This window comes from Choloepus didactylus, chromosome 2 (genome assembly GCF_015220235.1).
Source record: "Choloepus didactylus isolate mChoDid1 chromosome 2, mChoDid1.pri, whole genome shotgun sequence".
NCBI classification, from domain to species: domain Eukaryota; kingdom Metazoa; phylum Chordata; class Mammalia; order Pilosa; family Megalonychidae; genus Choloepus; species Choloepus didactylus.
In genome coordinates this window covers 4,513,204-4,534,392 of record NC_051308.1, presented here as the reverse complement: position 1 = coordinate 4,534,392, position 21,189 = coordinate 4,513,204, and the positions used below count along the sequence as shown (strand labels likewise).

At 37.9% G+C, this 21,189-nt stretch overlaps 1 protein-coding gene across 12 annotated transcripts in view; it reads left to right on the top strand.

The window, feature by feature from the left end:
* The window catches only part of SYNE1 (spectrin repeat containing nuclear envelope protein 1), a 499,900-nt gene that overhangs the window by 209,695 nt on the left and 269,016 nt on the right, over positions 1–21,189 (top strand). For all 12 annotated transcript variants that reach the window (XR_005214357.1, XM_037819664.1, XM_037819684.1 and 9 more), the window contains 9 exons: positions 1,814–1,974; positions 3,973–4,123; positions 7,175–7,402; positions 7,789–7,887; positions 9,989–10,176; positions 10,575–10,698; positions 13,132–13,298; positions 15,688–15,841; positions 17,858–18,486. Coding sequence is in view for 11 of the 12 variants with exons in the window: in XM_037819664.1 (XP_037675592.1) it covers positions 1,814–1,974; positions 3,973–4,123; positions 7,175–7,402; positions 7,789–7,887; positions 9,989–10,176; positions 10,575–10,698; positions 13,132–13,298; positions 15,688–15,841; positions 17,858–18,486 (1,901 nt within the window). In the remaining variant the exon portion in view is untranslated. The remainder of the gene's footprint in view (positions 1–1,813; positions 1,975–3,972; positions 4,124–7,174; positions 7,403–7,788; positions 7,888–9,988; positions 10,177–10,574; positions 10,699–13,131; positions 13,299–15,687; positions 15,842–17,857; positions 18,487–21,189) is intronic.

The window sequence follows — 21,189 nt, the reverse complement described above, 5'->3', positions numbered from 1 at the left end:
ACATGGAGCTCACACAGAAGGCTAGAGGATTAAATGTATAGAATCATTTTCAAACATAACTCTACTTTCTCCATGTTCTTTCTGGGCACCAGAAAACACTAAGGGGAAAACCTACTTTATTTTACACTTCTAATTTCTATTCATGGGATTCTGACAGATTATGATGTGATTCACAGTCATCACAATTTAATCTATAACAATAGTAATAAGTTCACATATTGTAATAGTGGGTGCTCTTAACCGTGGAATTTAATGTTGCAAAGCAAATGTCATATTTTAGGATACTATAAATCTCTATACCATGAGGAAGCTGTCCTTACTCGTTTTTAGTCTCCTAAATTGCAGGGTACTTCTCTGACATAAGGTTGATATTTCTATGAGAGCATTAATTCTTTCAAGACATCAAGATATCATAGTATTATGTAGTAATGCTATCTTTTGCCAATTCTGGGAGCTGCTCAGAGGGAAAAGTGCCTGTCAGGTCTGATTTTTTAAGGTGCTTACACCACTGTTTTACATCATCTGTTTAGAAAGAGGGAAATGGATCATCAAGGTTATACATCCCATGAGGATTTGTTACATGAGAAGAAGTGAGACACTATGTTAATTTTTCTCACTCAAGATTATCTCTGTTTACCTTTTTATTTCAGTTTTCAGTATATTTACTTGACAATGTTCAGATAACAGCAAAAGTTTACAAGTTGCAAGTTTACCTTGTACATATAAATCAATTTTTGAATTAAAATAGTTAGTTCAGAATTACTGACAATCAGTGTATGAACTTTATAATCCATTTTGTCCTCAATTATATGTGAGGGATATAAAAAATGATAATAGGTACCTGCCAGAATGTTCGGCACTTAAAAATGAAGTTCCTAATGAAATGCTAACAGTAACCTTACGAAAAATACATTACCATCTGTATTTTTCATGGAAGAGCCTGAAAAGTTAAGCAATTTGCCCAAACAACTATTAGTTGGCAGATCCAGGAGTGTAGCCCAGTTTTGACTGGTGCAAAAGTTACCTTTTTTCCACCATGTAGTGTACGCATACATAGTAGATAAAGTTCAACGATATTAAGATCAGATTACATCTCTTTTCAGAGCACTAGTGATGAAAATGTGTTCTTAAAGATCACTGATACCCTTTATTGACTAGCCAAGATATTCTTCATTTATTCATTTGAATAAACACATCTTCATATTCATTGGCCTAGAAGTCTAGTATGTTTATGATTGAAAGATCAATCACTTTTTGATTGTTCACTTCATGAACTAACATATTTGTGGATGAATTAATTAGTGTAATGCAGCTCAGAATCCTCAGCCATAAATCAAAACCAGGAAACAATGGAGATATCATTTTTGTGAGAATTGTTGGATAACTATGCAGGTAGATAGCTGATTTTATATATATATATATATATATATATATATATATATATATATATATATATAATTTAGCCAAGTGTCCATTTTAGCCATGATGAAAATAAGGCATTTTTTTTAGCCAATAGTACTGCAAGGTCCATCCATGCATCCATCCATGCATCCATCCATGCACCCATCCATCCATGCATCCATCCTTCCATCCATCCATGCATCCATTCATCCATCCATCCATGCATCCATCCATGCACCCATCCATCCAGGCATCCATCCCTCCATCCATCCATGCATCCATCCATCCATGCATCCTTGCATCCATGCAGCCAGCCAGCCATCCTGGGAGATTCTCTGCAGTATATACAGTTTATTTGAAGGTCGAGGTTAATATAAGATGCCCTTCTAAAAATTGTTCCATCTTTTTCTAGGACTTTTCTAAACGAACAGAAGGTATTGCAGTGCAGGCTGAAAATCTTGTAAAGGAAGCTTCGGAGATACCACTTGGGCCCAAGAATAAGCAGTTGCTTCAACAACAGGCCCAGTCAATCAAAGAGCAAGTCAAAAAATTAGAAGACACGCTTAAAGAAGAGTATGTGCTTGACAAGTCCTAAATTTTTTTCTCTGAGATAAAGTTTAAAACAATCCTTCTTGTATGTTGTATTCAAAACATTCTTTTAAAATCTCAAAGTATCTGTGTATGTCAGCATGTTTTGAAGGAAGCAATTCACGTTGGAAAGAAAGTATCGCCAGTACAGAAACCAACATCTACGATAGAACAAGCAAACTATAAGGGTTGTGGTTTATGCATTTTAAACCCACTCTGTTCATGAGAAAGCCATATCTGTTAAATTCTGTGGCCTTTGTACATTATAGAGGGAATCTCAAGAAGGAACCAATATTTAAAATACATTTTTACTGTAGTATTCTCATGTCGCCAGTTAGAAGGGTAGATATGTTTGTTTATGTAGATTCTAGGCCTAAATACATATCACAAAGATCAAATGTCTCCAACACCTAGGAGCTCATGGAGCTTTTTAATAGTGCCTCAGTGTCCAAATTGTCATTGCTTGATATGCTATCTCCAGAAATTGTCTTAAAAAATCTATTCTTTTTAAAAGTTGTAATGTTTGTTTATCTAAAAAGAAAAAATGAATGGTTGGCCTATTAGTATATTGTTTTATCTACACTCTATACAAAAAGAATTTGGAGGGGATAAACATATAAGGATATGGCAAATGTTCCTCAAAAATAATATGGCTAAAAATTTATATTTTATAGGTTATTTTGTTTAAATAGTGGCAAATTGGTGCCTAATAGCATGTTATTCTTAAGATATAGGGCATCATTTCTAAGAGGGATTTTAAAATGTAAAGTTCATTTTTAATACAATACAATGCATATATTGTATTTAATACAATAACAACTTGAGATTAGCATTTTACATTTCCCTAAGTTTTAAAATTTGATGAATATTGTATTTAAAACAACTTATGACTTGACACTTTGAGGACTTTACATTAAATATTCTCCATCAAGGGAGATAGTAAAACTTGGAGTTTATCAGAAAGGAAGCCAGTTTTATTAGGAATAACCATTTGAATCTTTATTCCATTTAAAACTTGTAATATAACAGCTTACTGAAAGCATTAGGCACACCCAGAGTATAAATTTGAGACTGCAATACTATTTTATTTGACAATCAGTGATGCCATTGTATTTTTCTTAATGTCTTCAAGTGCCTTTCGGTAAACAGGGAAAATCTTCCACATTTTTTTTTTTTAACCCAAGACTTATCAGTTAAATGACATACTGTTAGTTCCTCAGTCTTTTTCTAAACTGAAAGCCATATTCACCTGGTTATATATGCATAGCTAATACAAACTAGGAATCTATATTTGAAGCTTTTTTCACTAGGTTTATTGCAAATAAAGCGCAAATCATCTAAAAGCAGCTAAGGTGGTAATGTGCAAGAAATCATAAAAGCCATCTGGAATCAGGATAGTATAATACCCAAGAATAGCTGACATCTCTATAGGTCATTAATGGCAGGCTCAACCCTATGGTAGAACAGCTGCTGCATGATAGCATGCAGTTTATATTACAACCTCCATCTTCATCCATAAAGATGCATTTTATAAAGTTCTTTTATAATTACAAATCATCACCACATTGTCTCTCCTTTGAAAGTAAAAGGATACATGTCTCCGAAAAGAGGACCTCTAAAAAGTAGATTGCACTGGATTCTGTGCTGCTGTAGTTTGTAAAGTAAGTCCTGACACCAGTCAAGTGCAGAGCTTAACGTGGTCGTACCTGGGTTCAGACCCCCTTTGGCTGAGCAATACTCTTGGAAGCACAGCTCTGTTCAGAGTGAATCATAGATGCCACTTCGTTAAATGTTCATTCTCAGAGGAAATAAAATGAATGGAGGCCTAGCACACAACCCAGATCAAATGCATACTTATTTTGCATTCAATAATTTCAACTTTGAAATGGTCACAGATGTCTTCACTTGGTGATTTAAAGGAAAATGTGTTATTGCTCGCTATTAAAATACTGCATTTTGTTTACTTGATCTGGTTAATTTTAGTATTAAAACCATGGAAATGGTGAAAAACAAGTGGGATCATTTTGGCAATAATTTTGAGACCCTGTCCATCTGGATAACTGAGAAAGAAAAAGAACTCAATGCCTTGGAAACGTCATCATCTGCCTTGGACATGCAAATCAACCAAATTAAGGTGACCTGCTCACACGTTACATTTATAATCCACGTTTAGCTTTTAAGAACTCTTTTCTTTCATTTCAACAAATGCTACTTGCCCCCAGGACAAATCTTTCAGTGCTATGTGACTCTATTAAAACCAAATTCGAGCAGGATACAGAGCTAAGAGGTCTTGCTTGATACTGGGCAACACTTTACAATGGAATTATGTATTAATATTGTCTGACATGCATTCCAAATCAATACTGTGTGCAATATCATTAAAATATTTTTTATGGTTACATCATTCTTTTCCTTGATTTTGAGTTAACCCTGCTGGAGTCCTCTGTTGATGCCCTTATATGGTGTATAATGTATTCATCATCTACAGCTATGAAAGAACTATCCCAAATGTCTAGCTCATGTGTTAGAAGTGTTTCTCTTCATTAACCACAAGGAGGAGTTTGAAAGATTACTTTCTTTAGGTGAAATGTAAGACACCCTTGCTCTCATGTTTTCATATATGATGACCTTGGGGCCTGGAATAAGATGCTGATAACTTTAGGCTCTTCCAGCTCTAAAAAGACCCTCTTGTGGATAGACTGTCATCATCTACTTCATTCAAACAGTTTCAAAATATATGGGCTGAAAGAAAACGAGCTCTGAGTATTCACCTCTCTTTTATGCAATTTTAACATATTTTCAAAATTCAGCCACTTCTTTTTCTATATCAGCTCATTTCCTTTGAAATGGGAAAACCCTCTGCCATTTCATCTGTTTAAATATAGTAAAATGCATGTGAAGGTGAGGGAACATTTCACATTGCGACTCAGAATGAGCTCTCACACCATGTGTGGTGGGAGGTGCAACGTCGCCTAGCCAAGATTAGACGCTGTGCAGATTACCCTTGCTTATTACTCATCTTGTGTGATCAAGGCTGTATGCAATCTGGTATATGCAGTCTGCTTTTGTCTTCTGTATTGTCCTGGGAAAAAGAGAGGCCAAGCCATTAAAGAATAGTCTTGGAGTATTTTTAATCTTTAACACAATTTTAAAGTTGCCATTTAATTATTTCCTCTAAATTCTAAGGAAAAAAAAAAAGAATAGCACATTTTGCTTCAACATTTTCCTCTTTGGAGAATTTTAGAAAACACTTTTTGACTTGTTTAGGCTCTCACTTACTGTAATTTTCCCCATTATTCCAGGACTTCCAAATAGGTCAGTGATCAAATGACATATTGTTACTTCGAAGGAAAAAAATGATGACATTTTATTTTTAAATATTTAAACATTCAATTATGGATTACTATTCTATCAAAGCAAAATACATTTTGATATGCTCAATATGGAATTTTAAAAACTATCAAAAAACATGTTAAATGAATGTGAATACCAGGCAAAATGTATTTGCTAGAAATAAGCAGATAGAGTGGAACACACCAGTGTGGAATTTGGCCTAATCGATTCATGTCTGTTTCCAAACAGAAGATTGTATTATAGGAAATATTAAAAATATGGTAAACCTGTTTAATCATGATGGTTTCAACGTAAAACAACCTGTAGGATTAAAATTAATGAAGCATTGGCATTTTTGTGATGATAAGTACTCTAAGCTCAATTTTTGGTCTTCATTGTATGCTATTCCATATTCCATGCTAATTTTCTTCCTAACTGATAATTTCTAGAACATATTCTGGGTTCATCTTCCATCTTCTTTTCTTGGATCAGATTTTATTTTGCCACAATCCAACATATGGTTGTATACTTATGAGTTTGTTGATGGCATGTATGACTCTGAGAACTAAGTAAGAACTTTGTCCTGAACTAAGATTGTTTCACTGTTGTGTTGCAAACACCTAGAACAATTATGGGTACATCGTAGGTCCTCATACATATTTGTTGAATTTATGACTACATATTTTTAAACTAAGATCTTAAAAAACAGCAGTACAAAGAAAGACTGTATCCATGATCACACAACCCACATCTATTAGATACACTATTATAGTTAAGCCATATGAAAAATAGAGATAAATAAATGATGTGTACATGGCTTTTATCTAAAGTAAGTTATTTCTGACCATATTGTATCATCTAAATAGACATCATGCTTTTTCTAGGATAAGGATATTTTCCATCTAAATTATTTGACTTGTCTAAATATTTGGCTTTACAGTGATTGAATGATTTGGCCCTTGTTTTTCAGAGAAACCATTTTTATTCTCTGAGATCAAAAAGCCTTCTGTATTTATGTAAGACGTCTCCACACACACACCCTCCCCTCAGCACCGCCTCCCCACTCCCCGCCCCACATACTTAATGGGGATCAGTGGTTTCAAGTGTTGCTCAACATTTATATAATGTCCTTTGTGCACTAAATTAAAATTGTAGTATATAGGAAATTTTACTGTAGAATGCATAAGCTAATGAATAAGCAGTGGTTCTCAGTGTGGGGTCCCTGGACAGCAGCATTAGCATCACCCCTGATTTGTTAGAAATGAAAATTCTTGGACCCTTCTTCAGACTAACTGAATCTGAATCTGAAGAAATGGGGACCAGTGATTCTGATGTTATTTAAATTCAGAAATCACTGGCATAAAGAAATAGGTGACGGATTTGAAAAGACTAGTTTTAGGTGGGAGTCAAATCAGAAAACATACTTCAGCTTAGTAGAATATGAACATATGAAATACCTAATTATATTTTTCAACAATTAAATGAATGCCATTATTTGCTTTCCTATAAGTTATTAGAATACACTGCTTCTCCAGGTTGATTAAATGCTTGACTGATTGGGTAAGCAGGTAAGTCTCTGTACTTTACTTTCCGGCAAGCAGGGGTAGTTATTTCTTTTCACATTCTAGCCAGAAAGCAGACTATCCTCAGTTCATAGTTTGCATATCCATCATCCACAGAGGAGATCACGAAACACATGGTGTTTGTTCATAGCTGTTCTAAGGGTCCAAGTATGTTGAAATGTCAGTTAAGGGGAAGTGCCCTGATTTTCCTTCTCTGCATATAATTATACCACTTCAGGAAGGCAAGCTTTCTCAGCCTGCATTGTCATTTTTCTTATTTTCAATATTAGATCTCAATTCAGGGAATAGAAAGCAAGATCAGCAGCATTACGGGCTTGGAAGAAGAAGCTCAGTCTTTTGCTCAATTTCTTACCAGTGGAGAATCGGCTCGAATCAAAGCCAAGCTGACACAAATAAGAAGATACTGGGATGAACTCCGAGAGCATGCACAGTGTCTGGAAGGAACAATCCTGGGACATTTATCTCAGCAGCAAAAGTTTGAAGAGAATCTTAAAGAGGTAGGAATTGATCCTTGCATGCTAAAGTTATCTACTTCACATTTGTAGCAAAACGTAAATATATGTATATGTATATATATATATATATATATTCCAGAAATAATAGAACAAGGAAGAAACAGAATTTACCAATAATCTCCCAAACTGGCACCTTTTTTGAGGGAATGCAAGGATGTCATTGTATTGTGTTCAGAGAGGCATCAGGGCTTAATTATATTCCTTTTAAATAATGAGACATGTTGGTTTTAGATTTTTTTTTTAAATACATTTATCATCACATTGAAAGCCATCCAAAAAAGTAGGCATGCTGCTTCCTTCCCAATAATAGCTTCTTTGCCTTCATGCATTTTTCCCACCAATATTTTTATATTTCACCAATGTTTTAGATCCAGCAGTCTGTGTCTGAATTTGAAGATAAACTTGCTGAACCAATTAAAATATGCTCTTCAGCTACAGAAACATACAAAGTTCTCCAAGAACATATGGTAAGAGTATGCTCCAACATTTCTACTTATTTATCAACTTGGAAATTCGGTTATCACTTCTTGAGGAGAATTAAAATAGAAAATATTTTATGTTATCTGATCAGTTATGTAGAACAAATGTTCCAACTTCATGTAAATTAAGTAGTATTACCATGCAAATAATTTTTCACAAAAACTTAAGCTAAAGAAATATTGATTTTAAATATATTCTTTTTTTACTTGAATGTGTGACATTTTCAAATTACAGCTTTAATAAACCTTTTCCTACTCTGTTGTCTCTTGCCAGCATTTGAAAAAATTTGATGTGCAATGAAAAATATGTGGGCAGCAGATTCTAAATTTTAGCCAACCACACTCATGTGTGAAGAGTATATCATCACCCGTCTCTTTCCAGGCTGGCTTTTTTGATCTGGTTCTTGAACTGGTGACCATTGAGAGATCTTTAGCAAAGCAACAAACAGATGCTTCAGGGGGAAGGAGCAAAGAAATACAAAAGTGAACCATGTGTTAATTAATTTTAAAATATGTAGATATATATATTTTATCCCTATTACATGTGCCTATGTGTGCATGTATGCATAATGCAGAGAAAGTCAGCTGCATGCTAGAAACCAAAAGACTGACTACTGGTACCTCTGGAAAGGGGAGTGGAATCTATATCATTTGAATCTTTTATAATGAGAGTGTAATTTTTGTGTTACATATTTTTTTAAAGATACAATAAAATGAGGAAAAATAGGAAAATTGAATTTGATGAAATTATTTTAACAGACAACCAGTGACTAATTGAGTACTGGATAGCATAGCATTCCATTTTTTCTTATATTTAGATTTCCTAAAGGAAGTTTTTTTTCTCTATGTTGATATTCCAATCTGTAAAATGGGAATAATGAGAGAACAGGCCTCTTAGGGTTCTTATGAAGATTAAATGTGCTAATAAATGTACACAACATAGTACGTGCCACCTAAAAAGCACCCTATTTTTATTATAGTTGATTCTTGGCAGCAGCTATATGGGCCATGATTCTTCTTTCTCTCTCTATATATATATTTTAACTCAGTTTCATTGAGATGTATTCACATACCATACAATCATCCAGTGAACAATCAGTTGTTCACAGTGCCATTGTGTAGTTGTGCTTCATCACCACAATCAATTTTTGAATGTTTTCATTACTCCAAAAAAAAGAAGAAAAATAAGAGTAAAAATCTATATATTTTTATAGAGATTATAGCATATTACATGTCACTTTTGTAAATTAGGAATAGTTTTTTTTCTTAATGCTCACATCTTTAACATGAAATTAATAGTAATTTTCATAAAGTATCTGAATCATTAAGAGAGAGTTGAAATTAACCAGATGAAAAACAATGAACTCTGATTTTGAGAATAGTTTGTCCAATCTCATTTTTGATTTCTGCCTTGATGAAACAACTTTCTCCTCACTTTCACTATGTCTTTACTGGCAATCATGGGCAGACACATTTTTTAGACATATTGGCTGCTTGTGACAGTTTTTTTGTGAAGATATGCCTCAAAGAAGAAAAGCAGTTCTTACTTTTATTTTTAAATTTTATTGTGCTATCATATATATATATATATATATATATATATATATATATATATACCACAACATTTCTCACTTTAGCCATTTTTGAGTATACAGTTCAATGGCATTAGTCACATTTCCAATAGTGTGTTATCATTACAAACATCCATTACCAAAACTTTTTCCATCACCCCAAACAGCAATATTTCCCAAATCCCTCCCTCAGCCCCTGGTTACCTCTAATCTACTTTCTGTCTCTCTGAATTTGCCTAGGTTAGATATTTCATGTAAGTGGAATTATACAATGTTCGTCCCTTTGTGTCTGGCTTATTTGACTTAGCACAATGTTTTCAAGGTTCATCTATGTTGTAGCATGTATCAGAACATGGTTCCTTTACATGGTTGAATAATATTCCATTGTATGTATGCACTGCGTTGTGTTTATCCATTCATCTGTGGATGGCCACTTGGGCTGCTCCCACGTTTTGGCTTTGGTGAGTAGTGCTGTCACTACCCTGAGCCTCTGTTGTGTCCCCTGTGTACTCCACTAGGATGTCTGCCAGGCTCTGGAGTCTCTATCCAGCCCAGTCTCCGCGTTTGCAGCCAGTGCCCGCAAGGTCTCTAATAGGGACTCCTCTGTTCGGGAAGCTGCGGCCATACAGCAGCAATATGAGGGGATGCTGAGCAGGGCTAAAGAGAGGCAGGAGGCTCTAGAGAACCTTCTGGAACACTGGCAGAGGTGAGCAGTCTCCCATCTTGAGTTTGAAACATGGACTTCAAAGCCAATATTTAATGTAAATGCTGGACTAACTACTCTCTTGATGGAAAATAGTCATCCAAATGTAAAACCCGCAGAACCAGGTGTCTAATATGAGAAGATCTTATTGATTTGTGTTAAAAGATGAAGATCCCTAAGATGGAGGGAATACAAATGTATCTTTACATATTTTGCAGATATAAATACATGTGCAAACACATGCATGGAAATGAAAGGTGGTTTTTTTCCCCTTCACATCTAGGAATAGGATAACCAATCCTGTATTATGTATAATGGCTTGTGTTGGGCCCTCCAACCTCAAGGGTGTTGTTTTCTAGTATGATAATTTTGTATGAGTCTGTTTTCTCTGCTTTCTTTAGGCTAGAGAAAGAACTGTCATCTTTTCTGACCTGGTTAGAGCGTTGTGAAGCTATAGCCAGTTCCCCAGAAGTGGGTGTTTCTGCAGACAGAGTCAAAGTGGAGGGTGAACTTCAATCAATACAGGCAAGTCCAGGGATGTTTGGGGAAGGAAAATTAAATGCTCTTTGTTATGGTTGGGTTGTTAAAAAAAAAAAAAAACAAGAACAAAAACAACTCTCTCCAACTTACTTCTTGCTTTGGTTTTGTGTTCCCTGGGGCATCAATTGAGGTCAAGATATCCCGAAAAGAAGAGAGTTACCTGGGGCTGAAAGAAAGTAATGATGAATTTGGTGATGAGCATTTTTGTGATGCATTAGAAAATCCTCTAATGTGATGTCTGGTGTATGAATAAAATTATCTGGCAGGGAGGTTGGGGGAGGAATGAATAAGAATCGAAAGGAAACCTGGTTGACTATGAGTTAATAAATTTAAAGCTGGGTAATAGGTATATACACTCTACTTTTGTATTTATTTGAATTTTTGTAATAAAAAATTTTAAAAGAGAAAAAGAAGTAATACAGGGTAGGAAAAAGCCACAGTGATGATTATTTTAAAGTGAGACAGAATGAATGAATGAGTGCACATGTGGATGACCAGTAGAAAAACTAAGTATGATGCCTTATTCCATCTATGAAGAAGCCAACGTTTTAAACTCCAAAGAATCTTTGAGTATTGAAGCTACAGGCAATGTTACTGTGTTTTGGGGATTAAATTGCTTTAAGTGATGATGTCTGTGGCAGAATTTAGGAGGCACAATTGCTGATCAAAAGAGGTTATTGTATTCCAGACTTATGCCCTAACTTCCCCCCATCACCTTTTATAAAAATTTTAAGAGGCAGCTAGGTTCTTTTACTTTTCATAATTGTTACTCTAAAAATTCACTCTCAAGGGGTGTGTAGAATCTGTATCTGTTGCTCCATCTTCAAATTTTCTCCTTCTCTGACTACGCTACCCTGGAATCATGGTTCTCCTTCCTTCCTAGTTTACTAAACACTGATATTCTGCATTAACCTTCCAATATTCCCTGCCCAGAAACCTACAGCAACCATTTACTGCCCTGATAATAAAGGATAATCCTCTATCTACAATTTGGTTCTGTTCTTCTCATAAATACAGTGAGGTGTTCTCAGAGGGGAAGGCACAGCTCTTTTCCTTAAAAAATGGCAAGCCATAACACAGATACTGACCACATAAAACTGTATTCGTATGTGTCTCTATATGGGAAGCAAGTGCTTTTCAGTTGCAGGAACAAAAGGGAGCTGCGGGCCTATGGAGGTCCCACACCCAGACATGGCATAAGCCAAGCTGCCCTCCCACCGTTGTTTGACTATTGCTTGTACATTGCCACCCCCTGGCCTTTCTCCTAATCAGCATTGTCACCATTCCACGTTGTGGCCTTCCTTTGCCATCTGCAAAGCAGGCTGTGGGGCTTACTTACTGTTTCCGCTGATATGTTAGCAACCTTACTTATAGCATGTGCAAAGCCTCACAGGGGAAGGAAACAAAACATTTGATAAATTCTATTCTGTACCATGCTTACACTTATCATACCATCTAACCCCATTTCATCCTTTTTGGTCATCCACATAAGTATTTTTTTTTTTTTTTTTTTTTTTTAATAAAAAGTGAAAGATTTATTCAATTTGAAGAAAAACCAGAGTATATCCCACATAAGTATTTATATCTTCTTTTTTGAGGTTGGAACTGTAACTTTCATGCACCTCATACAACCCCACACCCAAGGGATTTACTGCCTGATGAAATAAGAGAATAAGTGTTTCTGTTGTGTGAAAGTAAAATGAGGGACATTTAAGGCCCCAAGGACCTGGAATTGCATTTTATTGTTAGATATGCATTGATTCTCATAAGCAATTGAAAAGGTAATTCAATTTCTTTGTTCTGAAAGAAATTCCACACCTTCTAAAGTTTCCTAGCTTAATATGACTCAGATGATGGAAAACTAATTCAGGTTCTAGTAACATTTTTAAAATTGCATTAGAGGTGCATCAGTCAGGGTTCCATCTGAGAAGCGGAACCAGTAGGAGGATGGGATTGGCCAGGCAAGTCCAAAATCCTTAGGGCAGCTTGTCAGGGAGGGTCTCTGGGCACAGGCTTAGCTGCTGTCTGCAGGTGGGATTTCATCTTCAACAGGGAGGCCTCAGCTCTGCTCTTACAGCCTTTCAATGGCTTGAATCAGGTCCACCCAGGTTATGTAGGATCATCTTCCTTACAGCAAATGGATTAAAGACTTTAATCACATCTAAAAAATACCTTCACAGCAACACCTAGATCAGTGTTTGAATAACTGGAGATTTAGCCAAATTGGTCCATAAAACTGCCCATCACAGAAGTTAAGTGGATCTATTTCTAAATCAAGTAAAAAGGACTCTCTCTTTCAGCCTGGGCCCAATGACTTCCCTTTTGCAAGAACGTGAAGCCTTTGCACAACCACCACCTGTGGTCCTTCCTTGTCAATCACGTTGGAACGGGGTCTGTAATAGATTCTGTTTTTCTCAGGCACTGCAAAATGAAGTTGTAGCCCAGGCCGCCTCCTACAGCAACCTTTTGCAGTTGAAGGAATCGCTTTTCTCAGTGGCCTCCAAAGATGATGTGAAAATGGTGAAACTGCAGATGGAGCAGTTGGATGAGAGATGGAGAGTTTTGCCACAGATAATTAGCAAGAGGTTAGTTCTTGGAAAAAGAAAACTCTAATAATGTTCATTTATTTTTAGATGGTGAGCATGTAAATTAAGAAAGCATAGTCTTGCTCATACTTTATTAAACTTAATTATTCAGGGGATAATTACAGAAGGGGGGAAACTACTTTTTCATTTTTAAAATCAAGATGTTCAAAAAACTATTACTTTGAATGAACTTCAATTCAAAATTTCAGTTTTATAATCAGCACAAATGATCAAACGAGTTAAGAAATACTGAAGAGAGTAGGGTTGCTATTTTTGTATTATTTGTTGTCTAAGCTGTTTATGTACAGGAGAAAAATGGTGACTGAAATTTTGCATCCTACAAAAAGTTATTCATGTAGTAGATGGATGCAAAGGTGGATTAAATTTTAATTAGGTGATTTAATGATTGGCATGTATAACTTTATAATATGCCAGAAAACAAATTTTCTCTGTAACTTGTTATGTGATTTTGGATGAGGCATTTATCATTCATTCATTCAGTCATTCAGCAAATATGTATTAACCTTCTGCACTGAGTGGAGCCCTCTTCTATGTCCCAATGATAAAATAATAAACAGAGTTCCATTCTACTTTCCCAGAGCCTGTGTTTATTCACCTGTTTATTCTTTCATTATTCAGTCTATCAATCAATGTATATTGGGTATCTGGTGAGAGCAGATACTAGACACTGAAGCCGTAAAAATAAATAGGACCTGGTCCCTGACCTCAAGTGAATTACAGTGTGGGGATAACAGGAAACCAAGGAGAAGCATGAGCACAGGGTATCATGAGAACAGAAAGGAGGGATGTTTGGATGGGTTCAGGAAAGGCCTTCAGGAGGATGTGATGCTATCTCTTGAAAGACGAGTAATTTTCTGTAAAATAGGGCAGGATCTATCTCACAGAGATGGGCCTAACTCACAGAGGGAAATTAAAGGACTTTTCAAATGACACGTGTGTGAAGGCCTTCAAAATATACTTTATGCATATAAACATAATGTGTGAGGATTGAAACATGAAAGACAATTTAAAAACTTGAACTTTGAATACACACCACTGTAACAGAGATTAATATTTGAGTATTGTTCTTGATAGCGCTGATGCATTCTGATTTCAGATCACCTATTTTAATCAACTTAATTTATTACACAGTCACTTTTTGATCCCTGACCACATCCCAGGCACCTTTCTAAGCACTAAGGATAAAAGTAGTGAGCAAAGCAGATAAATCCCTGCTCTCTTGGAGCTTACAGTTAAGTTTATGTGCTGTGGGTAGGGGTGGGGTTGATGAAAAATATATAATTGGACAAATGAATGAACAAGGCTATTTCAGGTGGCATAAGGTATTATGAAGATGAAATATAGATACAATTGGCAGCGTTTACAGGGTGGTGCAGGTTTAGACTAGATGGTCAAGTGAGGTGTCTCTGGGGAGTTGACATCTGATTTAAGATTCGGGTGCTGAGCAGGAAGCAGACATGTGCTCTGGGGCAGAGAATACAGACAGAGGGATTAAACAGGCAAAGGTCCTGACGCAGTCATGAGCTGGGACATTGGGAAACAGAAGGTGAGTGTGAATGTGGGGCAGAGCCTCGTGAATGACGAGGTCAGAGCTGGTAGATTATGTGGGGCTCCCTGTAGACCACAGTAAGGGATTTTGCCTCCCTAAGTGCAATAGGAAATGACTCAAGTATTTGCACCTGGCTGGGGAGTGTTCTGATTACAAAAAGTCGTCCTGGTTATCGTGTAGACAGTGGAGTGTAAGGAGGGAAGTGTGGAGGAAGGAGGCCAGGTTAGGAAGCTATTGGAGGTCAGGGCAAGAGAAGAAGAGATTCAGAACTGGGTGAGGCAGAGGAGTGGGGAGAAGAGCCAACCATATAGTGTGTGTGTGTGGGGGGGAGCAGTGGGGGAAGGGTTACAGGAGATGCTGATAGATCCTAGCAGTAGCAAAGAAGTGGAGGAGTGAAGGATGTCTCCAAGACTTGGTGAATGGGGCTAGCATTTACTGAGATGGGGAAAACTGTGGCGACAGGTGGAAAATATCCCAGGTTCTGGTTTGCAGGTGGAAAATATCCCGAGTTCTGGTTTGCTTGTGTTTGACATCACTTTTGCCCTTGGGTAAGCTTATTAAACTGTGAAACTGTAACCTGTAACATTCATTGAAATTAGCTCTCTGAATACTTGTTAAATTGCACTTGGAAAGTCTTTACTTCTATGTAAATATGTTATATTCTACTATATATATATATATATATATCCACTATATATATAATATATATATATATATCCACTATATATATTATATATATATATATATATATATATATGTATCTCACTAACCCTGTCTATCATTTATGAAGCATTTTATCTTTCACCTTTCTCTTTGTAGGATTAGTTTTCTTCAGTCTGTGGTTGCTGAACACCAGCAATTTGATGAGCAGCTGCTTTCATTTTCTGTCTGGATTAAGCTGTTTCTCAGTGAATTACAGTCTACTTCGGAGATAAGCATGGTGGACCACCTAGCAGCTCTGACAAGGCATAAGGTAACACGCTTTCTTTTAAGACAGTAGAAGAACTGATTCATAAGAGAGAGCTCTTTTGCTACAAAGGAATGCAGCATTAAAAAAAAAGACAATTGGCAGCAACTTATCTTTTTATTCATATGCAGATGTTTTAGTAATTGAGCATATGGGGTCAGGCAATGTGTTATACAGATAGATTAAGCAGATAAACCAAATCAGACAAAATAGGTGACCACTTAAGACCCTGTTTCTTCATGGTGGAGCAAATGTTTTTGTTGTAGGGGATGGTCTTACTGCAGCCTGCCATCTTTCCTTGGGACCCACAAATACATCCTGTGCTCAGGATCAGGTGTATCGGCTGGCAAGATAAAACACAATCTCCTGGTAGATACAGGGACTGCAAGTGTGTTCCTTCTCCATTGTCCTGAGCATATGTGAACATTCACTGGAGACAATCTGATGAGGATGGGCTTATTTTATGATGTTGGGTTCACATAACTGTGGTGTATCCTGCCCACTACGATTTTCCTCCACTATGGCGCACACACACAAGGTGGGTGGGTGTAGATCAGAACAGCTTCTGGTGCTGGTCAGTGGATTGAGACTTGCTGGCCATATGGGACTGATACCCACTACTGAAGCTGACCTTGCTTTGTCTCTTCTCCATGTTAGTAAACATCTTTCCACCAGAGCCTGTACGAGTTGCACTTTTGCTGGCAATCCCAACATGTGTATTGAAATGGGTTGACATCTGTTAGGTGTCTCCCTTTCTGGCCAACCACTTGCAAGGGCAAAGTGGTTTAAGAATGTTCACTTTTAAGCTACCCAGTTTATTTTGTTCCAATGCTGAAAATGAATACTGAATTCCAATGCTTTAGCTATATAGTTTTTCTGAATTACCATTTAGCGTGAAAGGAATTTAAATTTGTGACTTACTTTCCCTATTTGTAAATCATGCATAATATCTCATCGAGCATCAAGAAAACATTTAAAAAATCAAATATTGATCATCAAGCACTGCAATATTGGAGATAAATTGAATGAGCTTATGACAATATTTGATAATGATTTATTTTTTATTGACTGCTCACTTTATGCAAGGGATTGTACTAAGCAAACAACACATTATCTCCTCTAGCCCTCCCAACATACCTAAAGGGGGCAACTCCTTTTATTTGCCATTTGAATGATGAGGAAAATGTGATGAGGAAACTGATGCATACAGAGGTTCAATACTTATCTCCAGGTTTCACACTTGCAATGGTAGTGCATAAATAAAGATATTAATGGAAATAGAAATAATATACACTTTCTGCTAAATGCTCGATTCAGCAAAAGTGTGTTTTATGGAATGTTATGTGAATGTCAGTTTGCATGGAAAGAAAATTACGATTAATACACAGTACTAGCAGTAATTTATTATGCCTTGTCTTGTTCCGAAGATTTAAACAACCAAAAAGGTTTAAGGCAGCACATAATTTCTCTTTAATGGGAACCATGCTGATATTTTTAGCAATTTTTCTGCTAGATTTTGAACATCATTTATTGTGAGCTAGTCAGATTTCTTATACAACATTCTCATCCATTTAATCTGTATTTCTTTAATGAAAAAGTGGCTAAGATTTGTTCAGATTTTCATCAACCTTACCCACCACCTCTGTGGAGATGCTAAATGTCCATCTATGCCTAAATCCCTTCCCTGCAAGCTCTGTTAGAATGAGCTCTACAATGAATATATAAACATCTTTTAAACTCTCCCAAGTTTTCTATTTCTTTCAATTAACAATTTATATCCATGGGGGCATTCTTTTCTGTGGAATGAATTAGTCCCAAATTCAAAGTTGAGTTTCATGTGAAAAGTGTAGATCTGCAGAATTGGGAAAACTTCACAAACATTTCCAAAGTATTCACTATGGATGAGCTTTAGCATTCTATTCATTGCAATTAAAATACAATTGGACATCGCAAATCCTGTAATATATCTTTAGCATAAACCATATTTATCTGAGGAATCAACAGCCCTTGCTTCCTCTCCAGGACCACACAGCGGAAGTGGAGAGCAGGAAGGCAGACATGCAGAATCTTCGGGGTCACCTGGCAAAGCTGGGTTCTCTCGGCCGAGCTGAAGACCTCCACCTCCTCCAGGGCAAGGCAGAGGACTGCTTCCAGCTGTTTGAGGAGACCAGCCAGGTGGTTGGAAGGCGCCAGCTGGCCCTGTCCCAGCTGGCAGAATTTCTACAGAGCCATGCCTCCCTGACAGGGTTGCTCCACCAGCTGAGGCAAATGGTGGAAGCCACCAACAGTATGAATAAGAAACAGTCCGATCTTTTAGAAAAGGACCTGACTGCTGCTATTCAAGATGCTAAAGCCTTAGAATCCATGGCCATCAGTCTGGACAGCATTCTTGCAAAAGCCCAGTACCATCTGAAAAGCGGGAGCCCTGAGCAAAGGGCTTCTTGCAGAGCCTCTGCTGACCAGCTCTGTCTAGAATTAGAGAAGATCCAGAACCTTCTGGGAACCAAACAGAGTGAGGCCGATGCCCTGGCACTACTAAAGAAAGCCTTCCATGACCAGAGAGAGGAGCTGCTGAAAAGCATCGAGGACATTGAAGAAAGGACTGACAAAGAACGATTAAAAGAACTTACCCGTCAAGCTCTTCAACAGAGGTAAGAGGGAATTGTATTGAAGCCTGTGGTCTAGTTTTTTTTGTATTTGTTCCAGAATTTTTATTTTGCAAAACTTTTTACATTACCATATTTAGCAATTTCTTTTCAAAAAATATTTTGAAGATAAAATAAATGACTAATTTGACATATAAGTGCTAAAATTTCTTTGGTTTCCTATGGGTTTCCCTAAGAGCCACTTAGAGATGTTACTTGCAAGGGTATATAAATGTATTATTTACTTTAAAGCAAATTGTAACTGATAGAAGAAGGGATTCATCTTCTGTAACGAGAATCACAGCAGAAGAGAAAGATAGCAATCCAAATAGATTTGTAGTTTTGGGGGTAAAAATAGGAGGGGATTTTCCTAGTAGCCCCTCTTTAAAAACTGGAACAAGTTCATTAGTTGAGAGCAGGTGGCAGGATATTGGAGAAGAGGAAAGGAGAGGAATAATTCTCTTGTAAAGAAGGAAGGATACCTCTGGAGCTCAGCAAAGTGTTGAGTGGCCAGTTGAGATGTGAGTTCATTCATTTAAACTAGAACCAGTCAGCTTGGCAGAGTGGGTCTGTTCAGCCATTTATAACTGCTCACCAACCAACAGGCTTGGAGGAAGCAAAGAACTGTTTAAACAAAGTTAGGGTTTTGTTGGGTCAGTTTAATAGAGAAGTGAAAGGGTCGAGGGTATTTTACCTCAGTAAATTTGAAAAGTAATGTCTTTTTTTTTCTTTTCAATGCTGCCACTGTGTTTTCAATCCTACTTCTCTTTCTTAACAGAACCTTCTCTCCATTTATGTTTTCAGAGCCACTCTCTTTTCCATTTCTGGAAGGGACCAAAACAAAAACAAAAACAAAAAAACTAGCAGCAGTTCATCTCCAGGTGTCCGTAATTGATAAGGGTTCTGTTGATTCCATCAGAAGCATAGCCATTTGCTTTCTTTGAAACGGAGTGAAACATGAGGCCAAGGTTTCTGTTAGATGATACTGGAGTTTATTTTGCAGCTACAGGCTGGAGTTACACCCATTGTGTGCCATTTAACAATAAACTCACAAAGGGGTATAAAATTTGGAAAGGGGAAAACGCCTCAAGGGAAAGTCAGAATGAGGGATAGAGTCTGGTGAGCGTGCAGCCCATCTGTCCTGGACACCAGCAGAGGTGTCGGCGCTGCAAGCTTGCGGGGCTCTCTCTGGACTGCCAGGCCCAGCTAGCAGGATGTCCTGAAATTGTTGGAGAAGGTCCCCAACTCTGAACTCGCTAGAGTCACACAACAGGCAACAGAAGAGGGTGCATTGAGTTGGGGGTTTATGAAATCCCAGCCATACCTCTGCTTCACTGCATTCAAGTCTCCTCTCTGAATGAGTTTTCCTGCTTTTAAGATGGGGATAACAATAATGCCTGTGCCCAGCCACTTTGTTTTGGGAATTAAATGAGATAATGAATGTATACTCGGTTCGTAAGCTCTACAGCACTCCAGTTAAATCAAGGAATCAAAGAGTCAAGAGCTGCCTCTACATGGCTGCTTTTTACAAATACTCAAATAGTATTATATCGGGGGCCCCCAAATGATTGTTTTCTCGTGTTAACCTTCTTTTCAATAATGTAGGTAATTTAAACTTTAAAAAATATTTTTTCCTGAAGAGCTCAATAAAGCTAATTTTATTTGAATGAAATAACTATGTGATCCTTAAATACGATTTTACATGAGTTTCCCCTATGACCCAGAAAGATTTCTTCCCAATGACTCTGCAAATGGTAGTCGCCTACATCCTACAAGGTCAAGTCTAGTCTTAAAAGTATTATAGCATCGGAGAAACCAAGATGGCGGCTAGGTGAGACGGGGCTAAGGAACACCTCTGTGGAAAACACTAGATCAGGACCAGAGAGTGACCCAGAATACTGGTTACAGTGATGTGCCAGCTGGACGAGATCTGCTAGTTCCCAGGGGCTGTATACTGGGTGAAACTGAGAGTCTGCATTCTGAAACGAGTGAGTAAGCTGGCTGGAAGTCCTGCAGCCGTGCGGTGATCCGGGGAAGCCAGGGTTTGGCGTCTGGAGACCAATGGGCTCTTTTAATAAAAAAAAGGAAAGGAAAAAGGGGAAAAGCCAGGAGCGGCTGCAGGTGCGATCGGCTGCAGGTGCGATCGTGGGAAACATGCAGTAAAACACAGCAAGAGGGGGCTGGACCGGCCTCTCGGTGTCTGGCCTGGAAGACAGCCCGCTGCAGATATCCCTGGGGCCAGGGGAATGGAGCGGAGAGCCAAAAGCCGAAAGAATCCCCACGGCTAGCAGCTCGCTCCCGGGAGGGCTGGATAAACTCCTGCCTGGGGCCATGCCCACAGCCCAGAGCCCCGCCAGTTGTCCCGGAGTTGGGAAGGAGGAACTGTGCGGGGGAGGGGAGTGTGGAGACACCCCGTTCAGCCATTTTTGCATAAAGCTGAAAGTGAGCCAGCTCAGCCCGACGGCTCGGGGCTCCCCTTGAGGGACGGCGCGCACTGATGACGTAGCACAGCATTCCCTCAGCAGAGGTCCTGGAGGATCGCGGCTGGGTGGGGGGACCTGCTCGGAGATCCCAGACACACTACGCCAAGTCTGGTGGTTTGTGGGTCATCGAGAGAGAGCGGCTGGGGCTGAAATGAAATGAAGGCTTGGACTCTTGTGGCAGCCTTGAATCTCCGGGAACTGGGGGGATTTGAATATTGAGGCTGTC